This window comes from Colletotrichum phormii (assembly GCF_030913505.1).
Source record: "Colletotrichum phormii strain CBS 102054 chromosome Unknown BDP81scaffold_8, whole genome shotgun sequence".
Lineage (NCBI taxonomy): Eukaryota > Fungi > Ascomycota > Sordariomycetes > Glomerellales > Glomerellaceae > Colletotrichum > Colletotrichum phormii.
The window spans coordinates 681,022-701,938 of NW_026851450.1; the positions used below are offsets into that span (position 1 = coordinate 681,022).

The 20,917-nt window shown below is 53.2% G+C and overlaps 9 protein-coding genes across 9 annotated transcripts; 5 read left to right on the forward strand and 4 right to left on the reverse strand.

Annotated features, from left to right (window-relative positions):
• Positions 1-1,319: 1,319 nt before the first annotated feature.
• On the forward strand, positions 1,320-1,693 carry BDP81DRAFT_425632 (uncharacterized protein; the record flags this gene model as incomplete). The annotated part of the gene is made up of 2 exons (XM_060590237.1): positions 1,320-1,422; positions 1,603-1,693. Coding segments are annotated over 2 exons (154 nt in total), but the record flags the coding sequence as incomplete, so codon positions are not given.
• A 2,004-nt stretch (positions 1,694-3,697) lies between these two features.
• Positions 3,698-5,170, forward strand: BDP81DRAFT_316882 (uncharacterized protein; the record flags this gene model as incomplete). Its single annotated transcript, XM_060584204.1, has 1 exon — positions 3,698-5,170. One exon carries the CDS (start codon positions 3,698-3,700, stop codon positions 5,168-5,170), a length of 1,473 nt encoding a protein of 490 aa, XP_060446259.1.
• Positions 5,171-5,216: 46 nt separating this feature from the next.
• Positions 5,217-6,344, reverse strand: BDP81DRAFT_425636 (uncharacterized protein). The gene has a single exon (XM_060590238.1). The coding sequence runs from the start codon at positions 6,222-6,224 to the stop codon at positions 5,403-5,405; it is 822 nt and encodes a 273-aa protein (XP_060446260.1). The 5' UTR covers positions 6,225-6,344; the 3' UTR covers positions 5,217-5,402.
• A 2,005-nt stretch (positions 6,345-8,349) lies between these two features.
• On the forward strand, positions 8,350-9,567 carry BDP81DRAFT_425637 (RmlC-like cupin domain-containing protein). The gene is made up of 3 exons (XM_060590239.1): positions 8,350-8,554; positions 8,606-8,748; positions 8,806-9,567. Exons 1-3 carry the CDS (start codon positions 8,427-8,429, stop codon positions 9,231-9,233), a joined length of 699 nt encoding a protein of 232 aa, XP_060446261.1. The 5' UTR covers positions 8,350-8,426; the 3' UTR covers positions 9,234-9,567.
• Positions 9,568-9,857: 290 nt separating this feature from the next.
• BDP81DRAFT_425642 (ankyrin repeat-containing domain protein) lies at positions 9,858-10,986 on the reverse strand. Its single transcript, XM_060590240.1, has 2 exons — positions 10,384-10,986; positions 9,858-10,325 (listed from the first exon to the last, which is right to left on the reverse strand). The coding sequence occupies exons 1-2, from the start codon at positions 10,577-10,579 to the stop codon at positions 9,940-9,942; spliced, it is 582 nt and encodes a 193-aa protein (XP_060446262.1). The 5' UTR covers positions 10,580-10,986; the 3' UTR covers positions 9,858-9,939.
• Positions 10,821-12,384, reverse strand: BDP81DRAFT_460317 (Spo11/DNA topoisomerase VI subunit A; the record flags this gene model as incomplete). Its single annotated transcript, XM_060593643.1, has 7 exons — positions 10,821-11,318; positions 11,375-11,410; positions 11,513-11,578; positions 11,629-11,715; positions 11,765-11,873; positions 11,942-12,008; positions 12,063-12,384. The coding sequence occupies 7 exons, from the start codon at positions 12,382-12,384 to the stop codon at positions 10,821-10,823; spliced, it is 1,185 nt and encodes a 394-aa protein (XP_060446263.1).
• Positions 12,385-12,967: 583 nt separating this feature from the next.
• Positions 12,968-15,744, forward strand: BDP81DRAFT_405701 (squalene/oxidosqualene cyclase). The gene is made up of 3 exons (XM_060588949.1): positions 12,968-13,515; positions 13,594-15,306; positions 15,357-15,744. Exons 1-3 carry the CDS (start codon positions 13,252-13,254, stop codon positions 15,672-15,674), a joined length of 2,295 nt encoding a protein of 764 aa, XP_060446264.1. The 5' UTR covers positions 12,968-13,251; the 3' UTR covers positions 15,675-15,744.
• Positions 15,745-16,572: 828 nt separating this feature from the next.
• On the forward strand, positions 16,573-17,919 carry BDP81DRAFT_318041 (CS domain-containing protein; the record flags this gene model as incomplete). The annotated part of the gene is made up of 2 exons (XM_060584319.1): positions 16,573-17,340; positions 17,410-17,919. The coding sequence occupies 2 exons, from the start codon at positions 16,573-16,575 to the stop codon at positions 17,917-17,919; spliced, it is 1,278 nt and encodes a 425-aa protein (XP_060446265.1).
• Positions 17,920-18,106: 187 nt separating this feature from the next.
• Positions 18,107-19,879, reverse strand: BDP81DRAFT_517130 (TfdA family taurine catabolism dioxygenase TauD; the record flags this gene model as incomplete). The annotated part of the gene is made up of 2 exons (XM_060595895.1): positions 18,107-19,549; positions 19,625-19,879. 2 exons carry the CDS (start codon positions 19,877-19,879, stop codon positions 18,437-18,439), a joined length of 1,368 nt encoding a protein of 455 aa, XP_060446266.1. The 3' UTR covers positions 18,107-18,436.
• Between the last annotated feature and the right edge of the window lie 1,038 nt (positions 19,880-20,917).

A 20,917-nucleotide genomic window follows, 5' to 3' on the forward strand; every position in this document is an offset into this window, starting at 1 on the left:
CTCCTGACGGATTCAGCGGTGCTGAATTTGACGGTGTCTTCGAGGTCGATGAGAGCAAACTCTTCGATCTGAGACCAGTCACGGCTTGTCTGACAGCAGCTCCCACGGAGCCTCCATCATAATAAACGAGAAACATCTTGAGTAATAAGGACATGGTATCTGCCGGACTGGGCATGGGAAGTTCCAAAGAAGTAGGACATGAGCCCTCACAATAAAAACAGGAGTTGGAGCGAGGCTTGTATCGCTGGAAGAACTGTCGCTTTCCATCGAGGCTGCCACTGAGATAGTGTCACCCTTCGTGGTCCTGGACCAGCTGTTTGAAGACCGTTCACAGTCGTAGCGGCACGTTTCCGAAAAACGGACGGTTTGAGCCTTGGTGTGTGTTCACTTGGGGAAATAATTCGACCCTCAAGATTCGGGCTGGTTTATAAATACTCGTGTAGGAGGGCCTATCCCATCGGGTGCTAACTCACCTCATTTTGCCAAGACCTCCAAGTACCCACTATTTACACTTTATTACCCCGCATTTAAAGGGGTACTTGACGATACGTCACTCATTCCTATGCTCTTTTGCCCATTATCATCACTATTATTACTATTTTGATTGATATTTTATGTCTTCTGGTGATTCTGATACCTCTATTGCATCTAATGCTTCTATTACTTCTATACGCAGCTGTATAGTAGTTGAGGTCCACCCAGAAGACCTTACTGCTGCCTGTAATACAGACTGTACGCCCGAGCGCTGTGACGCAGCTACAGTCCGGCCCCACGAATCTCCGGCTACTCAGCATGGTCCTCCGGGCTCCTTCCGGCCCTTGACGTGCCGGCCCGGGCCCAAGAGATACGGGGGCTGCCGGCCAGCCCGCTTGAACTGTTCCTCCAATACGTTCCGCAGAGCCTCGTGGAGCAGTGGGCCCAGTGGACGAATACAGCGCCGTTGTCTAAGGAGGGCCCTAGGGCTAGAACGTCTAGAGCGAATTCATGGCGGCAGACTTCAGCAGACGAGATATACCTCTTCCTAGGGATCCTATTATATATAGGGATTCATAGGGAGTCTAGATTATCAACCTATTGGTCAACCCAGCAGCAAACGGAGGATCCTATCCACCTATTTACACGGTTTATGTCCCGGGACCGTTTCCAACTGCTACTCCAGCGACTACGGATATTCAACACTGCGGAATTCCAGCCCAGCCGGCCCAGCCAGCCTAGCCGGGGCCGGGGCCGGGGCCAGGGCCGGGCCCAGGATCAAATGCCAGATGTATACCGTAAAGTTAACCAGTGGTCAGCCCACATCCAAGAGACTGGGGATTCCCTTTATATACCTGGTTCAGACCTTACAGTTGACGAGGCTATGGTCCGATTTACAGGTCGATCTCTTGAGACGACAACGATTCCAACGAAACCTATCCCAACTGGCTATCCCATCGGGTGCGGATGGACCCCATTTTCGCCAAGACCAGAATTACCCACTTTTACTCCAAAAACGCCCATATATAAGCATCTGATTGGGCAAATATTTCTAGATATTTCCAGGCAATGAATCTCATTGGGTTACCCCGCCCTTGGCGAAAATGGGGTCCATCCGCACCCGATGAGATAAGATCTGGATCCTTGCCCAGTCTGGCTACTGTATACGGTGGCTGTGGCACGTCCATGGAAAGGGCCCATACGCATTAGTCCCCCAGGCCCGGCCGGCTAGGCCAGCTGCTGGAAAGCTGGCTCTGTTGACACCAACGCAGCAGGTAGTAACTACGCTTATTTCACTACTTCCAGCTGCAACCTACCACTTATTTCTTGACAGTCTCTTCGCCTCTGAACATCTAGGAATAACCTCACGCAGCAAGTAATTAAAACTCGGCAGGGCTGTTTAGACTGTAATGACCTTTATGTATGAAGGGAGACTGCTGGTACCTCTGGCATACACAAAATATATAGAGAATAGAAGTACTGGAAATCCTGTTTCATTGGATAAGTCTAATAGGCTGGGAAGTTCCCATTGGCTCTACCCCACCTCTTGGCAAAATGAGGTGAGTTAGCACCCGATGGGATAAGACCATGACCGACACCTGCTGCCTTCCGTCGGTGTTAAAGGGTGTTGCAACCGTCGGCAACAGCTACTTGGTCACATTTCTGGCCTGATTCATGGAACCAAGCAACAAGTTGGACCGTCTTCGCGGTCCAAGATCAGGGCGGCCGCTTAGGGTGGGGAGCATTGCTGATCATGCCGCAGGGAATAGCCTCTACGGCGCGCCAGCTTGTTTATACTTGGGGGCGTTCGCGATACTCGGAGAGCAAGCTGTCCGCTACTCGCGAAGACGCGAGCGAGAGAGAGTCGAGAGCTGGGCAGTAGAGAAAAGAGCGACTTGGGTCATTTTATGAGAGCGGTCAAAGTGGATGCGTGCGTTGGACACTCGCAGACAGGGGTTGAGGGATCTCCTATAACCTGTCAGGTCTCTTTCGCGCCTCAAGTCTGCCCACTACGATATTCAACTAGATTTCTAGCTAACTCGTGAAAATAGCAACATTCAATCGGTGTGAGCGATAGTGTTTTGTCAAGTTGCCGCCAATGCTTTGTTCGTTCCTTCAAATCCAGCGCGTCTCGAAATGATCTCCGCTTATTTCTTTTGGGTAGTTGTCGGCCCATAACCAGAGATCAGACTTCTCATCATGGATTAAAGTGGTCGTCATAACCCAAGGCCAGATAGCCGTCCCTGAAATTCTGGTCGGCAAAACCACTCAGAAGCACCTGTCTAAGTCGTCTGTTCTACCACATTTCCACCCCGTAGACCTCTGCTTCTTAGCAAGGGGGAGACGGCGAAGTCTTTGAATCATCTCGATGGCCGTCTAGAAGTGTGGATCGGAACATTTCGTACACTTACTCTGCCCCGATAGTCTCTCTATAGGCTGGTCGCGATACATCCGACAGTGCTCTGGCTCACGGAGCGGTCCGTGAACCCGATGTAACCGGCGCCGACCACCGATCCACAGTCTCGCCGCAGCGGTTTCCACGATGTGGAGCATTAACATCCCGAGTACACACCAACCGAGTTCTTCCTGTTAGATATCGTGATCTTTTCTCTTCAAATGCCATCTTCTTTACTATACTTGGAAAAATCCATTTGACCCGCAATCATTAGCACTTTGTAGGAGTGTGCTTTCCCTTTTTTACCCACTCCTTAGAGGAGGCTCAGCGTTTTGTAAGAATTGATTTCTCTGCTTGTGTAGTATCATACTATTACTTCCATGTTTGGTCACTCAGGTGAAGCTGAACGTGCAGGATATCCTGGAAATCTTGAGTCGGTAAACTGCGATTCGCTCATGAGTGCTACGCAGGCCCGCTTGGTGGTGATTCATCGATGGGTCAATTGTTAATGTTACGGAACTCGGGATGCGAGAAAAGCCCGTTGATGATGTCGATGAACTCCAAGCCTTCACAATTCAACGGCGCGAGGAGCGAACTTCAACTGCCTGACAGTCACTCTCCACCTTCGCCAAGAATGCACGATTTTCGATAAAATGAGAAGATGAATTTGCGAAAGGGCATAAATGAACGCGGGACCGTCAGATGTTCCTAGAATTCCAATCTTCAGAGCAGAATCCACACAGCTACTGCTTGAAATCACATCCCCCCGTTATTGGAGCCTTCAACCCATCCGAAATCTCACCAATACTCAGGAACCTCGCAGCAACAATGTCTGGCAAGTACCTCATCACGGGAGGCCACATCTTCACCCTCGACGACTCCGTCGGCGACTTCGACAACGGTGCTATCCTCGTCGAAAACGGAATCATCAAGGCAATCGGCAAGGCAAGCGAAACATCAGCTCCAGATGCCGAAGTCATCGACGCCACCGAGGGCATTATCATCCCCGGCATGATCAATGCCCACCGCCACGTCTCCATGAGCCTCACCCGCGGCATCGGCGTGGACCAGCACCTGTGGCAATTTCTCTCAAATCCCTACACCAGGTGGCTGCCAGTGACGGGCGTCGAGGAAATGTATACCTCAGCTCTTGTCGGCGCCCTCGAGGCTATTGAGAGCGGCGTGACCACAATCATGGACACCTGCGAGTCTTTCCACTCGGCAGAGCATGCTGAGTCGGAGCTTCAGGGTCTCAAGGACTCTGGGATCCGGGCCTTCTTCTGCTATGGCATGAGCGGCGATCAGTACGGCGACGTGCCGGCGGGCAGATCAGGCTGGGAAGCACGCCTGAAGCACGTGGGAAAGATGGCCGGGGAAGACTCCGGGGCAGGGCTCGTCCGTGTGGCGTTGCAGCTCAGCCAGTCCGGTACCACGCCCTTCGCTTGGATGGGTGACGAAGTGAAGCTCGCCCAGGACAAGGGTCTCCTCTGCTGCTCCCACTCAAGCGCCGTACCCGCCTCCAACCTGACGAGCGACTTGGAGGTTAGGGCGGATATGGGGTACATGCACCCCGGACACGTATACATCCACTGCACAAACCTGTCCGACCATGAGATGAGCCTCATCTCCGAGACGGGTGGCAAGATTGTGCTCTCGCCCGACACAGATATACAAATGGGCATGGGCTTTCCTCCCCTGAGCCTGGCTCTCGCCCACGGTCTGGACCCAGCACTGAGCATCGACACGTCGAGCGCTGTCCCGCCAGATCTTCTGTCCCAGATGCGGCTGCAGCTGCAAGTGCAACGCGGGCTGGATCATCGCGCAGAACACCTCAACCAGCGAGTCTCTTTGAAGATGGACTTTGGCGTTCGGGATGCTCTGGTATGGGGCACGCGAAATGGTGCCGAGGCCGTCGGTCTTGGGGACAAGATTGGCACGCTGACACCCGGCAAGCGAGCTGACATAGTCGTCATCACGAACAAACGCGCGCTCAGTGGATCGGCGAATCCTTTGGGGACTGCTGTGCTTCACTCTACTTCTGCGGATGTCGACTTGGTCATGGTGGACGGAAAGATCTTGAAGCGAGACGGTAAGTTGGTTGGCGTTGATGTTGACTCGATTCGTGCCAAGTCGAGAGAAGGATTGCGGCGGATTCAGGCGAATTTGAGGAGTATGCGTCCGGAGATGAGCCCGGAGGAAATTCGGAACTTTTTCTTGCAAGGAGAAAAGGCTCATCGTGCCAATGTTGCGAACGCCTACGCTCAGGGAACCCAGGTTGCGGATTATCTTCGACCTGCGTAAAGTTGTAATTATGGGCTTTGGTTCGTCTGGTTCATATTGACAGTGAGTAGAAAGCAAAGAATGAAAACACGAAGAGAGTGATTGCAGAAAATCATACCTATCATTGAGTGTCACTAAACCGGTTTATCGCCATTGTTGACCGAAGGTATTGATTAGAAAGAAAGTTGACCTTACCAGGCAGAAGCCGTGTCAAAGCCGATGTGAGACTGCTTGAAATCAAGACTCTACACATCTATCCATTTCGGATCCTCCTTGCAATCCTATTCAAGGCCACATTTCTCTTTTCAAGCTTCTTGTAATCCGCCTGATGGCTCTTGGCAGCAGGACCAACCACCTCCAAGAACCTCACACTCGGCATCCCCAGATAGCCCCTCGGCGTCCCCGGCCGCCTATCAAGCCTTCCGTTCCTGATCGCGATGTTGTCATCGGTGTACTTCCTCAGCCGCTCCGGAATAACCCCCTCTTCTCTCGTCTGATGCTCCAACACCTTGATCAAGTTCACAAACACCACCTTGGAAGAAGGCAACTTGACCCCGAACAACTCCAGCGCGGCCATGGTCTCCCGAATATCGTAACTGACAACACACACCGTCGCGTACGCCTCCCCACCCAGCGCATCAAATGCCTCCTGCGCCTTAGCCCGCGCCTCGTCTGCGTAAAGCTGAAACGTCTCATGCGCAGCGGTAGCATTGTACCACGACCAAGGCTTCGGCTGGAGACTCTTATTCACCTTTGTCTTCTCGAGCATGCGAATCGTCCTGGTGCTGTAATGTTTCTTGAACGCGTCGTGCTGTTGGTCGTCCAGGGGCAGCGATCGCCACACTGGCTTGTCGGCGGGCGATATGACGTTTATTTCTATCGCTTTGGAGTTCCGTGCGTCGGAGTATTGGTATCTGTTTGACAGTTCGCAGGCCACGATGACGATCTGGTCGCCTGCCCAGCAGTCCACGAGGGTTTCATTTTCGTTGGCGCAGTCTTGAAAGCGCCGAAGCTCGCTCTCGTTGAAGAGGCGTGGTTGCTGAGCCGTCTTGTAACTGGGTGTGTTGGGCGTCATGGATCAGAGAGTTGACGGTGGTCAAAGCGAAAATAGTTGAATAAGAATTGTGCACCTTGGTACCCTGACGAATAACTTGCGTAAGGAAGGGGTAAGATTTCTTTCGTACAGTAGCTGCCATCTTATTTAAATACACAGACATGAGTCCACTTTTTGAACATCTAGTTGACTGAGTAATTAGAGACTCCCGGCCGAAATACGAGGTGGCGGCGTTGGCACTTACTCAGCCCCATCGTGACTCTTACACCGACCAGTTGATTGATATTCAACAGCACTTATAGGGTAAAGCGCACAGACATGTAACAGATAGAGCAAACATGTGTATGTCTCTATCCTGAACTTGGCTACGCAATTGTTGCCTTCGCTAAAATCCCTTTCACGAATCACGATTCACGATTAAGGTAAGAGTTTGGCCAGAATGAACCCATATTCTGCAATCTCAGACGCTACAAAGCTGTAGTGAATAGCTGAAAACAACCATGTTTATTCGCCACGAGCAGCAACGCCGCTGTAGCGTATCAATATACCAAGCAGCTCCTGTGGGACTGTGGATACCTGAGGCAGTAGCTGGTGCCCCAGGCACCAGCTGCCTGATCCACCTCCTGGTTGATCCAGCCCACCGCAGCCACCTTCACCACAACATCACCAACCAACCGTCAATACCAGTCGTATTGCCTCATTGCTTGCCTCGTTGGTCCAGATGAGCAGTGTGTACTGCCCACAGCTCCAAAACAAGACACACTGACGAAGCCGGGAAGTTATTTTCACGTGCTTCCACACCAAAGTCTGGATTGAGTTCAAGACATAGGTGAAAAGTATGAGGAGATTTCTTGATGGCACTTTCATAGGCAACGAAAGGAACGGAACAAGGAGGCTCAATTAACCCTCCAATAGCTTTGGAGTGGAATGCGATGAGAGGCGAAAGATTTGTCGTAGAAACGACCCGCATCGTTGTGATTTGCCGTGTGTAGTGCCATGTTAGGATTAATGAATCAGCCAGTAATATGTTTGAATTAATTCCTATAGTTAATTGATTGATGTCGCAAAAACGACGCCGTTAATTACGGGCAGCAACTAACGCCATATATATATACCCTACGACAATTGAACAAAAGAAATCGCCTACGTTCATCTCCTGGGGCTCGGGGGAAATAAACGTAACTAGTAGCTGTTTATCTACCTTACCTTACCGCTCTGAAAGCACTTAAAAGACTCGATGATTAAACAAAAAAGAGTTCACCCCCCCCGGTGCTGAACTAGGGGCTACATCTCTTGGCGCTCATGCTGGGATTCGAACTCGGAGCCCGTCGTCGAGTAGGCTGTGGGCGTAATTGATTGTTGACCATTAACCTCTCTACCACCTAGCCAGTTTGACCTGATCCGTCGACCTAGACGGACGCCTGCTGGCCAGTGACAGGAATGGACTCGAGGAGGTATGAGGGCTTCGTTCCGGTGTGTATTCCGTGTATTCATGTGGAGGGCTCAACTAAGGTAATTATCGGATGAAGGTCATGTACGTATCGTAGGTGAAGTTGAGGAAGGTACGGTCGGCGCCGTTGCTTGTCGAAGTGCGATGTCCGGCCGTCACGCCGTGAATGTCCGTTGTTCGACCGCACCGAAGCTGACACTTTACCCGCGCCCGTTTTGAGCTCGCCGGTCCATTCAGGTGATATCTTACTGTGTTTGGCGGTGATGTTGTGACCCGATTCGGCGACTTCAGGAAGTCTACCAGACTACGTCAGCGCGTCAGACTCAGCCTCACCTCATCTGGGGCTCCATCAACTGGACCAGACTGCGCCCTATTGTGGAAATGACGCGGAAATGGGCCAATCCTGTTCAACCTTTTCTTTGAGAACTTTTTGTCACTTCATCTGTCGGGCAATCTTCAAGGCAGTGAGCGCGGCGGTGTTCAGCTAGACAGGGTAGTTGAAGCTTTTGAGATGCCTTCATGGGGGTTTCGAGTTGGGATTGCGCAGAGTTGCGAGAGTGTCAGATGGTAATATGGATCAAGAGAATTTGGAATGAGATGTCGCAGATGCCTTGAGATGCTTCGTCGAGGTGGAAATTAGTTTCACATAAAAGCCATCGTGATACCCAACGAAATTGATTTAGACCAGCAGACTCATCACAAGATACCCTACAACCATAGCAACTACCCCTCAACTCACAAACCTCAAATCACTGACACTGGCAACCATCAAAATGCGCATCGCAAACGTCCCCTTCGCCGTCATGGCCCTGTCCTCCCTCGCCATGGCTGCTCCCCATCGCAGAGACAACGAGTCCGCCACGGGTCTCAGTCTAACTGCTCAGCTTCAAATCGCAGACAGGTAAGTCATCAACCTATACCGATGCACATCCCTACTAACTCAGACCACCAGCGGCGCAGCCCGATACCGTCTCCTCCCCAAGGACGAAGACTTCATCTACGACTTCAACAAATCCCAAGTCGCCCTCGCCAACCGCCAAACCTTCCCCGCCGTAACCGGCCTTGGCGGCAGCATGGCCGTCGCTTCCTTGCCCGGTAAGTCGAATACTCCCAACCCGAATCGAGTGTGAAATATGGCTAACAACAAAACAGCCTGCGCAATGTCCTTCCTCCACCTCCACCCCCGCGCCTCCGAACTCCTCGTCGTAACCTCAGGCCGCGTCATCACCGAGATGGTCCCCGAAGCAGGCGTCCTCGACGCAGACGGCAAACAGCGCGTCATCCGCGCCGACCTGGGTCCCAACCAGATGACCGTCTTCCCCCAGGGCTCCTTTCACACCCAGGTGAATCCCGAGTGCACACCCGCCTCGGCCGTCGTGTCTTTCACCTCGGACGAGGGTGGCACTGCCATGGTTGCGGCGCAGCTGTTTGCGTTGAGCGACGATGTCATTGAGACTTCGTTTGGGTCGAGCATTGCTGGGGAGGATATTGATCGTGTTCGTCAGGCGATTCCGAAGAATCTTGTGCTCAAGGTTGAGGAGTGTTTGAAGAAGTGTGGGCTTGAGAAGCGGGCTGTTTAGACTGGGGATTCGGACTAGGTGTGGCCTTGACGCCATGGTGTCGCCGGAGTGGTACAGTTTGGGAGACTTTCCTCGAGATTTTCTCCCTCCTTTCTTTTTGTCCTTGATGAGGGGCGCGGATCATTCGTTGGCAGTTCCTCTTCTCTCACTATTTGTCTCGTCTTGATTTCAGAACATCCTTAGTAACTCTTCTTCTTTCACTCATTCAACATACACTTATGGTTAGATAGCTATCATATAACCCGCATGCAACTAAACATCAAGAAAGCTTCGCAGTGTGGTGATTTGTCTTAGCCTACATATCAAATCGACTTCTGTGTTTCTTGGGTTGAAGGGTTGATTCGGTTGAAGATAATGTGGTTTTGTTCAAGGTAGTATGAAGGAGTAGTAGATGCCGAGGAAATCGAATAGTGTAGAAAGAAGGAAATCTTGTCTTCGAAAGCTCTCATACCGTCGCGAGTTCGATGTGCCTTTGTTGGTGGTCGAGCTTGACGAGAGCCACGAGTATGATGACTGACCCTTGAAACTCAATAATACAAATGAATCATGGCCATGTCAACTCGCTTACCGTTTGCGTATAGAGAGTAGTCTGGTAAAATCCTCAGATAGCCTGCATCCACACCACAGCATAGGAGCCCCCTCGAGCGTCATCAAAAGTCGTTCACTCATTTGATTTTTTGTCTTTAACTCATAAGCCAGATCCCATCTATGAAGTCTTGCTGCTCTCGCCAGCCTTATCCTTGTCCTTGTATTCCTCGACGGCACCATCATCCTCAATCTCAATACCTGCCGCGGCACCGCTCAGCCCTTCCTCCTGGTTTCCGCCCTCCATCTTCTCAGACTGCGCCAGGAACCAGTCCGCCACCTCCCGCTTGTCGTTGAATAGCGCAGAGTCGAGAGGAATCTGGTCCTTGTTGTTGGCCACCGCAGGGGAAGCGCCGTGGTTGACGAGGTACTTCACGGCCTCGAGGTGGCCGCCCAGGCACGCCCAGTGCAGGCCCGTGTTGCCAAACTCGTTAGCGGCGTCGACGTAGGCCTTCTTCTCGTCTGCGGGACGGCCATCAAATGCCGTGATGAGCGCCTTTACGATATCTGTGGAACGGGTCAGTGAAATGAAAAAATTGAAAGCATAAATGCAGCGAGAACTCACCGAGGTGACCGTTGCCGGCAGCCATGTGCAGGCAGGTCGACTTGCCCTCATCCTTGGCGGCGGTGATGACCTCGCCTACGGAGGCGCCTTCACGCTCCGACAGGGACTTGAGCGTCTCTTCGAGATCAGCGAGCTCGCCGGCTCTTGAAAAGTAAATGAGATCATCAATCTCCTCTTCTGAGAGTTTGGGTGCCATTTTCGGTGAGATTTTGTGAGTGCTGTCTGAGGACCTGAAATGAGTCTTGAAAGTGAAGTAGAAATTTTCGGGTGATGTGTGTGGAGGTACAGTGTTAAAATATGAGATGCGCACTCCGCACGGTTCCTCCTCTCATGTCACTAGTTGCCTTGCGCCAGCCAAAAACCTAAGATCAACTCTCAAAACAACACACAGAACCCAAAGAAACTCCAAGAGGAATCAAAGTCGTGAATGGGGCAGATCATGCGCTTCTCATGTGCCCATCGAGCCATCGCGACATGTCTCCTGTGTTGTCCACAGCTTGGATCTCTGCCTTGATGCCGAGGAACAGCATCACCTGTAGCTCTCGTCGGCAATCTCGATCAATATCTGTGCCATCCTCACTCACTTCTCTGACCATATTGATCGCTCGAGTTCTGTCCCGTAGTGTGAGAGAACTCGAGGACTCGAACGTGCTCTCACCCGACCGCCTCTGGCCGCCGCCGCCATCAGCAGACCCGGGGCTAGGGTTTGCATTCTGATGGAAAGGGAGATCGTCGCTTTTGATGCCGAGCCACTGCATGCTGGGCACGGTCGTTGATTTTTCATGTGCATGGCCTCGGGTGCCGTGACTATAGCAGCGCATGATAGCGATACCATAGCAGTCGAAGTCGACCAGAGCGAAGACCGGAAGCTCGGGCTTGGCCGTGTGAAGAAGATGCACGAACTGCTTAGTGTTCAAATCCGGGTAACCTTTGCCCTACAGTTATGTCAGAAAGTTGGAGTGATATTGTTTCCGTAGGCAAATTTACTAACAGTGACCAGAATGCCCATGCCCAAAGCAGAGGTCTCCTAGTACCTCGCCGAAGCCAGAGTGCGATAGGTTGCCTATCCCAACTCAGTCAGCGATGGCCCGCGGGCAACATCAAGACCACCAACCTCTTTCTCGATGACCAAGATCCATTGCGTAGGACCGAAGTCAATCTCGGATACACTCCTCACCGACGGTATGAGGATCCCCTGTATCTTGTTCAGCAAGAGCTATTATGGTGCATCTTGGTGCTTCATACATCCCCGCTCGATGAGGCGTCAACCTCCGAAAGAGTTCCAGAACGCAGAATGATAGGCCCTGATACAAGGCCTTTACTTGCGGCAACCTGAGGAATGGTTACAAGATGACATCCGTCAAGGTTAGGGGCCACTCACTATACCGAGATCTTCTCTCCCAAGGCCAAGAGTGTAGGCAAGGTCATCAACGAGGTTGTCGACGGTGGACTGTCTTTTGAAAAGATCGGTGTCCTGGTAGTAGATGTTTCTGTGCAACCTAGTGCTCAGCACTACACACTTCCAACGAGGCAGAGCAGAAAGCGGCGAAGCGCATACCTCTTGGTGATCAGCCGGCCTTCCGTCAGGGCACTTAGCGAGAGTTGCATGATGCGCATAATCCGGGCTGTGTTGGCTCAGTGTCAGGCATAGTTATCGCCAACCAAGCATGATTACGAACTGAACTTGGTGGCTTCCTCAACTGTCCGGCCAGGGAAACGAACTGCTGATCGAGTTGTCCTAAACGGCACACAGCTGTTGGCGGATCGGCTTGCGGAAGGTCGGGTCCTGAAGGGAATAACTATTTCTCGATTCTGCAGCAGTGATTCTCGAGAAGCTATTAGTATGTCTTCCAACTTCACTATGGCGAGCCCGGTGGCATTATGATTAGGGTCCGAATCGGGGATGGTCACGACGGTGCTTGGTTGACTCGGATTAGATAGCTGTGCCGTTAGTCGACCCTCTTGGTGGCCGTTGAGCAATGGGGATGTAGCAAAGTCCATTGAAAGACGAGAGAAAGCACTCGCAATCTTCGCGCGCCAGTATCTGTGGTCAGACTCTAGAACTTCCGACGATTGTCGTTCATTGGAAGATTGGTATGAAGAAGAGGGTGTGCAAGAAAAGCTGAAGGTGAGGTAAGGTGTGAGAGCTGCAGGAACAGACGAAGGAGGCGCCCCTTATTGAATAGCCATTGACCAATGAGGGGGAGCAGTAGAAAGAGCACCGTGCGGCACTCCTCAAGTGGGGCTGCTGATTGTGGCCCGTGCCGCGGGCAATTGACGGGAAAGCACCTTACGTAATCGATGGGAGATGGAGTGATGCAGTGACGGGATGGACAGCTTAGGCTCTTGAAACCCGGTGCCGCTGAAGTTTATTCTGCGTTGGTCTGGAACTGTGCGACACCCTGGCACCTGTCAAATGGCCTGGGAATTTGCGTTTCGCAGGTTAAGTTACATATCCGTACTTGGGGCTGAAATGTCCCCAACAATCTTGAACCAAAGTCAGCTGCGTGAAATTGTCAACGAAGCTTCGAAGGACTGATAATGTCGATCAACACGGGCTAACACCTCTGATGATCGCTGTCTCCCATCCCCACGAAATCCTGATTCTAGCAGGGGTCTCGTACGAGGATGTGGTGGGTTTCTTCCGAGTACATGCATCTTCCTGTCATTCGAGGAACACCGCCTCAGAGAGACGCGCAGGGGGCGCCGCTATCTGAGAGCTGACTGGACCACCGTTTAACAAGTGCATGAATCCCATCCCACCACCCACCATTCCGATCCAGACGGCTCTCAATATCGTCCCTCTGCACCACGACAACGTCGACGACTCCCACCGCCGTCACACAGAGAGGACAGTTGTCGCCTGCCATGGTCGCCGAGAAAGCCCCATCCGTTGCCTCGAGCAATAGCACCCTCGGAGCCAAATCCGTTCAGTCTCGCAAGCGCGTCGCAGAAGCCATCGCCGAGCAGGAATGGCCCAAGAAGCCCCGCATCGACGCCAAAACCGATCGCACGAAATGGAGGATGAAGGATGAGGACGGTCGTCACACCTGGAAGTACTTGGATGGTGATGATGCTGCAAAGGACTGGCCCCAGACCTACGCCGACAAGTACTACTTGGGTCTTCCTCTTGTCAGTCCACCTTTTGCTACTTGCTGCGGCTTGCGCAAATGTCACTGTTCTTCGCTAACACTTCTCACGCACACTCAGGACCTCCCAATCCTTCCTGAACCGGAAAACCCACTCGATGCGACACGCAATGGCCTCGAGTTCATCGAAAAGCTCCAGCTTCCCTACGGCGACTGGGGTTGCGAATACGGCGGTCCCATGTTCCTCCTCCCAAGTGCCGTTATCGCCTGGTATGTCACCAAGACGCCCATCTCGTCGGCCTTCGCAACCGAAATCAAGAACTACCTCTTCGCCCGCGCACATCCTGAGCTGGGCGGCTGGGGTCTCCACACCGAGGGCACCAGCACTGTCTTCGGCACCTCCATGAACTACACGACCTTGCGCCTCATCGGCGTCGATGCAGAGGAGCCTGTCATGGTCAAGGCCAGAGCAAGGCTCCATGAGCTCGGCGGCGCAACGAAAGGGCCGCACTGGGCCAAGTGGTGGCTCGCTGTCCTGGGAGTTGTGGACTGGGAGATTGTCAACCCGGTCCCCCCTGAGATCTGGCTGCTGCCAGACTGGGTGCCTATCGCCCCTTGGCGGTGGTGGGTTCACATTCGCCAAGTCTTCTTGCCAATGTCCTACGTATACTCCAAGCGCTGGACTTGTCAAGAGACTGAAGTCATTCGAGACCTCAAGAAGGAGCTCTTCCCGGAGAGCTGGGCATCCATCAACTGGAAGGCGAATCGCAACAGCATTGCGCAGGTTGACAACTACAATCCCAAGTCCTGGCTGCTCAACACGGTGAACTGGTGCCTGGTCAACATCTGGAACCCCTACCTGCGGACGAACTGGATCAAGGAGAGAGCTGAAGCTTGGACTAGCGATTTGGTTGACATGGAAGATGCCAACACGGATTACCTAGGCCTAGCGCCAGTCAACGGCCCCATGAACCACATCGTCTGCTACATTCGGGACGGACCAGGGGCTTACACTGTCCGTAGACACGCAGACAGAATCATGGACTCCCTGTGGGTCAACGCCGAGGGCATGCTGGGCAACGGCACCAACGGCGTCCAATGCTGGGACACCGCATTCATGATACAGTCAGTCATTGCCGCTGGTCTCGAGACTGATGACCGCTGGCGTCCCATGCTGGAGAAGGCCCTTGGCTTTCTCGACAGGCAGCAGATTCGTGAAAACTGCAAAGACTCGGACAAGTGCTACCGCCAGGCGCGCAAGGGCGGCTGGCCTTTCAGCAACCGCGAACAGGGCTACGCCGTCAGTGACTGTATCTCCGAGGCGCTCAAGGCCGTCATCTTGCTGCAAAAGACTGAGGGCTACCCTCAGCTTCTCGAAGACCAGCGCATCTTCGATTCCATCGACTCCATCTTGCTGTACCAGAACGAGACTGGAGGTGTAGGCTCGTACGAGCAGCGTCGTGGAGGCGAGTACATGGAGTTGCTCAATGCTGCCGAGGTCTTTGGCCGCATCATGATCGAGTATGACTACCCCGAATGCACCACTGCCTGCGTTACGGTCTTGTCGCTTTTCCAGAAGCACTGGCCCGACTACCGAAAGGATGACATTCGCATCTTTGTTAAGCGTGCTGTGAATTGGATCCGCTCTCACCAGAACATTGACGGTTCTTGGTACGGAAGCTGGGGTATCTGCTTTACCTATGCTGGTATGTTTGCGTTGGAGAGTCTGGCCAGCGCAGGAGACAATTACAGCACCAGCAAGGTCTCCAAGAGGGGCTGCGACTTTCTCATCTCCAAGCAGAGAGACGACGGCGGGTGGTCCGAGAGTTACAAGGTGAGCGAGCCCCTTTGCATTAACTGCCAACACCGGACTAACAATGATAGGCTTCTGAAACGATGGAGTACCACGAGCACCCAAGAGGTTCCCTGGTGGTGCAAACTGCCTGGGCACTGATCGGCCTCATGGAGGCGGAATACACTTACATTGAGCCCCTTCGAAAGGGTATCCAGTTCCTCATGGACCGCCAGCAGGCCAACGGCGAATGGCTCCAGGAGACGATGGAGGGCGTCTTCAACAAGAGTTGCACGATTGCGTATCCCAACTACAAATTCACGTTCCCGATCAAAGCGCTTGGCATGTTTGCCCGGAAGTATCCAGATGAGAAGCTTACCCCTGGCATCAGTGATAAGGGGGACTTGTAGAGAATTAGACCATGGACATTTATCAAAAGTAGAACACAATTAATCTTAATGAGACACGAATTCCGCCTTGGAATAGTACTACTGATGATTGACCATGAAAGTAGCAGACTGCGAGGTAGACAATTTGACGAATACCAAGTCTTGGACTCGGGGTCGGTGTGGGTAGCTTCTGATAGAATACTTGGACGAAGGACCTGGCACCAAGTGCCTTGCGAGAAGCAGGGTGACACTATAAGGAGTAAATGCGCTTCTACTGTCACCACGAGTCGAGATGCTTGATCAGGTGACTCCCTCGGTAATGCTCCGAAGGGTTTCAGGCGGCGGTATTTCGATTCACCATGTGGTCATTTCTTTTGCTGACTTTATTTCTAAGAGATACTAATCGGGAACACCAACGTTTCATTGAGAGCTGTTTTCATCTCCCCGCTAACAATCTATTCCAAATCGCCCTCGTCTATATATGCGCTGCTTTTGCAATCGAACATGGCAATGATCCATGAGGGACTCTCGGTGAAGGAGGCCCATTTCGGTGGGTTGGTCGGTGACCTGGGCGGTGAGTCTTGGTGGGTCAAGCTTAGCGGCAGAAGGTGGGGAGGCTGCCCCACCACAGCTTCCAGAACAGTCTGACCCCTCTGATCTGGAGGCAGCACCGACCGAACCTTGTTGGACCTGCAGCTTCCTTACTGCATCACCGTTCGGTCTTTCTCTCTCCGTTTGCTTTCTCCCTTTCACTTCAATCGGGTGCCATCTAATTTCTTCCAACCAACCTTTCTTCTCATTGGTACTGCCTCGCAGTTCTAATCACGGCACAACATCAACATCGCTTTTCCAAGTTAACTTCTTCCCGCATCGAATCCCTTCCACCACCCCAAGCACTCACAGAAGCAAACGACCAACAATGTCCGAATACACAGCTGGCGCAGCCGGCATGACCGCCGTCGACAACAAAGACTGGGAAACCGCCATCACCCAGCTCTCCAAAGCCATCAAGGTCATCAAATCCCCCAAGTGGCTCATCGGTCGCTCCAAGGCCTACATTGGCACAAAGGACTTCCGCCGCGCCCTCCGCGATGCCGAACTCGCCCAGGTCGCCGCCTCCGCCCGCAACAACCGCACCTTCATGGCCGACGCGCAGTACCGCCGCGCCGTCGCCCACTTCCGGCTCGGCGAGTTGGCCAACGCGGATAGCTGCGCCACCTGGGCCCAGCGCATGGTCGAGGGCAAGAGCATGGCCGAGCTGAGGGCTCCCGAGGTTGACGACAAGGGTTTCGCGCAGGGTACTAGAAAGGCTCTGCAGGACGAGATGACGGCTGTTCGGCAGACGGAGGACCCGGCGCAGAGTAAGTTTGGCGCCATCTGGAACTCCATTTGCGCTTTGCGGCTACAGATTCTGGGTGGGCTGGAGAAGCTTGCCGAGGACGATGAGAAGAGAAAGGTGACGGTCAAGTTTGCGCCTGACGTCTCGCTTGATGGTCCCGATACAGACGAGGTGGAGGAGTTCACAAAGGAGGAGATCGAGGTGGCCAAGGCAGAGGCCGTCGCAAAGCCGCAGCCAAAGAAGGATGTGCGTGTGGACTTTTTCCAGAGCAGCGCCACTTTGACGGTCACTGTCTTTGCAAAGAACATTCCCAAGGATGACTTCAAGGTCGACTATGGCGAGTCAGAAGTATGTCTTCCTTCACTGCTTGAAATCAGCACAAAGAACAAGGCAGATGCTAATGGAGATTCCCAACAGATCAGCATGTCGCACATCCCCGGTCACGAGCCTTCTTACACGATCCATCTCTACGGCCACATCGATCCCGCTGGCTCCAAGCATACCGTCACCGCGAACAAGATCGAGTTCCAGCTCAAGAAGGCGGAGGCTGTTAAGTGGCCTACACTGCAACGCCCCGCCGACAGCGCTGCTCCGGCCCCGAACAAGTCCAGCCCAGCGCCCGTCGCCGCCGCTGCCACACAACCCAAGGCCGCTGCGACCTCTGGCCCCGCGTACCCTACGTCCTCCAAGTCCGGACCCAAGAACTGGGACAAGCTCGAAGGTGTCGACGACGACGATAACTCCGACATCAACGGGTTCTTCAAGACGCTGTACAAGGATGCTTCGCCCGAGGCCCGGCGCGCCATGATGAAGTCCTTCACTGAGAGCAACGGTACCTCGCTCAGCACCGACTGGGACGACGTCAAGAACCGCAAGGTCGAGACCGTCCCTCCCGAAGGTGTCGAGGCCAAGAACTGGGAGTCTTGAGGTGTTCAAGGCGACTGACGGTGCTCAAATGAGACCTGTCTGGTACGCAGTGAAACGCGACATGGTTACCAGTATCGCTTGGAAAGCGTTGAGATCGCCTGGGAATGGTTTGAGGGACATCATGATATGACTTTGATGACGGGGCGTTTTGGCAGTGGCATTAGGGCATTTGTCCTTTCGCAAACACAAAAAAGTAGTGCATCACGGGGGAGAGAAGGCACATCCTTCTGTCCTGTTGACTCTGGCGTTTGGGTTCATTAGTCGATCAGTTGCCGGACGATACTTAGGTAATTGAAGACCAGCAACCATAGTTTCTTTTGAGCGGCTTGTCACCATCTCCGATCTTGGGCGCGTGACTCCATCATGTTTACCTAATGTGTGACTATTCTAACCGCGCAATGCCCGCTTTTCAAAGTGACACTAGACCAAGGCATGTGTATATATACACATCTCGACTGACTGGGCTCATCAAGTTCACGTTGGCTTCTATATTTCCGATGAACCGTCCAACGCATCTTCAGATGGGTTCAAGGAAGGGCCGTAGAGCACTTCGGAAATCCTCGTCGGCGACATATGTGCCCTTAAGCCAGCGGCGCCCACTTGCTGTGTCAAAAGCCCGGCGGCCGTGGAGGACGCGCCGGTTGTCAAACAGCACGCACTCGCCCGGCTGGAGCCTGTACTGGTACACGTTGTCGCTTTGTTCTAGGATTCGTTGGAACGCCCGCGCCCCGTAGAGCCAGTTTTGCCAATCTCCCGAGGCTGCTTCATCGCGCATGCCCGGCAAAGGGGCCTGGAAGGGCGGGGACCAGCAGACCTCGCGGTCTCTTTCATTCCTGCCAGCGATGACGGGTCGCGCTTGGCGGTAGAAGAAACCGTTCTTATTATAGTGGTACGGTACCGGGTATTTGGTCAATGCATCGTAGCCATCGGGTACGAATCTTTTGACCGAGCTAGCGGCCTGTAAGGCGTCGCTGAAGATGGACTCACCCCCCGAGCACGAGTTCTCCAAGCAATGGAGGAGCTGTATGCGAGGCGGCGATTCGAGATAGAGCATGTCCGAGTGCAAGCCCAAGTAAGAGGAGGTGTAGGCGACGTTTTCTGCATCAGGTTTAGAGATAACGTCCCAGGTGCGGCCATAAAATGTCTCCTTGACGGCGCCGAACTTGAGAGCTAAATCAGCTACGGCAGTTTCGGTTTGGGGCACGTTGGTGAGGAAGACGAGCCCAATCTTGGCGAGGGAGAGGGCGGTTGACCTGAAAGCCGGGCCTCCCTCCATGTAGTCTTTGTAGTCGATCCTCTCCAGCCTCTCAAGGAGGGATTCCCTTTTCCACTCGAATCTAGAAGGCTCTTGTACACGGGCATGATGGAAGAAAAGAGCTGGCGATTCGGTCAATAACCTCCCAATACTCTGGGGGCCGGTGGCGGGAAAGACGGAGACGTGGTCAACGGCGGCAGCTCGCGGGATGTCGTTTGTCCAGCGAATCTCATGGGAGCCATCTGGCATTTCCTTGACGCTCTGGAAGGTAATGTCACTTGGGATTTCGGCGGTAGAGAAGGATTTGTTGCCCGAGGAAGGACTGATGCAGTGCGGGCAACAACAGCGGTCCCGGAGCCAAGCCACGTCAATTTGCTTCTTACGGTCATGGCCGAAACATTGACCGGTGACAAGAAGCGCCTTGCGGGACGGCACGATCAGAACGTTAACCCCCTCTGGATCCGCACACGCCTTTGGGTCTAGCCGCTGCACGGCGTCAGGTTCCGTCGCAGACACGTCGGGCTGTTGTTCCTGGCGGAGGGCCGCGGCTTCTTGAGTCTTCGGGGAGGTGGTGTGAACGCTGGCGAAGGCTGAGGGCAGGATACGTTGGCCGAGAAGAGGAGAGGAGAAGGTCGGTCTCGTTGTCGCATACTCGAGTAGGCGTGCCGCGCGCGCCGCAGGGCGAAGAGTTCGTGCCAGGACCATGATGGAAAGCTTATGCAGCATGCGGCGTTCTCGAGCGAGGATATGTCGTCGACTGAGAAACAGAGAACAAGGAGGATGTGGCAGCTACTGGGAAGCTGTGCGACGAGGAGGACAGGAAGATAGGTGTTGCCGGAGTTGGTCAGTTCAATGGGACGTCGCAACCTTGGGTGTGTCGCAACAGCCGAGGGAGGAGGATGTCTACAGCAAAGTGCCTCAGGTGACGATAGAATGTGAGGTACGGAGTACGCAGTAAAGACTGGACGAGCGGACAACGATCCGATTAAAGAGGGCAGGTGCAAGGGGGGGAGGTTGTTCGGTCCAATCCCACTTCGTCACTGCCCTAAGGTACCTAAGGTAGTTAAGCTCCGGTCTCGACTCTCCGTTGATGGCGGGACGGAAGCTCCCACCTGAGAGTTTAGGGGAGCAGCGGCAGCAGCAGGCAGGAAGGGGCCGAAACGAGGGGACGAACCTCGGTCGGATGGCATCTTTTCTGGGGAAGGCGGGGGGAGCTTAGTCACTGTATTCCGCACTGTACCTTACCTGAGGGGCACTTCTTCACATGCATTTTGTGCATTCGGCGAGCCTTCCACCAGTCTTCCATCTTATCTAATCTTTTCCATCTCAATCTCCCATTTCAGTGAAAGTCTTCCAAGGTTATGTCATTGTAACCTGCTATCGAAGTCTTCATCTCCCTATTCCAGACGGGCAAGATTTTTTTTTTTGAAACATCCAACATGCCCTACACATCCCACTCTTTAGCGAACATGAGCTCAAGATCAAGTTTGGTCTCTGTTCCACACCACTTACCCATGGAAGCTTTGGCATATTGTGGTAGCCCGATATCACATGCCGTGCATGGCAAATTGACCCACGTGAAATCATCCCCTCGTGACCATAACTTGCGCCGTCGAGACGTTGGGATCTCGGGCGGCGTAGCTTAACTAGCATAATATACGTGGACTTAAGTAGTAACTATATAATCTACTTATTTAATTATAAAGCTATGGCTCCTATAGGAACTATCTTATCTAGGCTAAG

Excerpts from the sequence above, each read along its gene's own strand:
- BDP81DRAFT_425636 (XM_060590238.1), bottom strand. The coding sequence starts at position 6,224 with ATGACGCCCAACACACCCAGTTACAAGACGGCTCAGCAACCACGCCTC.
- BDP81DRAFT_425637 (XM_060590239.1), top strand. The coding sequence starts at position 8,427 with ATGCGCATCGCAAACGTCCCCTTCGCCGTCATGGCCCTGTCCTCCCTC. Across the intron at positions 8,555-8,605 it reads CAGCTTCAAATCGCAGACAG|CGGCGCAGCCCGATACCGTC; the intron begins GTAAGTCATCAA and ends TCAGACCACCAG. Across the intron at positions 8,749-8,805 it reads GGCCGTCGCTTCCTTGCCCG|CCTGCGCAATGTCCTTCCTC; the intron begins GTAAGTCGAATA and ends ACAACAAAACAG.
- BDP81DRAFT_425642 (XM_060590240.1), bottom strand. The coding sequence starts at position 10,579 with ATGGCACCCAAACTCTCAGAAGAGGAGATTGATGATCTCATTTACTTT. Across the intron at positions 10,326-10,383 it reads TGCCGGCAACGGTCACCTCG|ATATCGTAAAGGCGCTCATC; the intron begins GTGAGTTCTCGC and ends CCCGTTCCACAG.
- BDP81DRAFT_405701 (XM_060588949.1), top strand. The coding sequence starts at position 13,252 with ATGGTCGCCGAGAAAGCCCCATCCGTTGCCTCGAGCAATAGCACCCTC. Across the intron at positions 13,516-13,593 it reads ACTACTTGGGTCTTCCTCTT|GACCTCCCAATCCTTCCTGA; the intron begins GTCAGTCCACCT and ends ACGCACACTCAG. Across the intron at positions 15,307-15,356 it reads GGTGGTCCGAGAGTTACAAG|GCTTCTGAAACGATGGAGTA; the intron begins GTGAGCGAGCCC and ends TAACAATGATAG.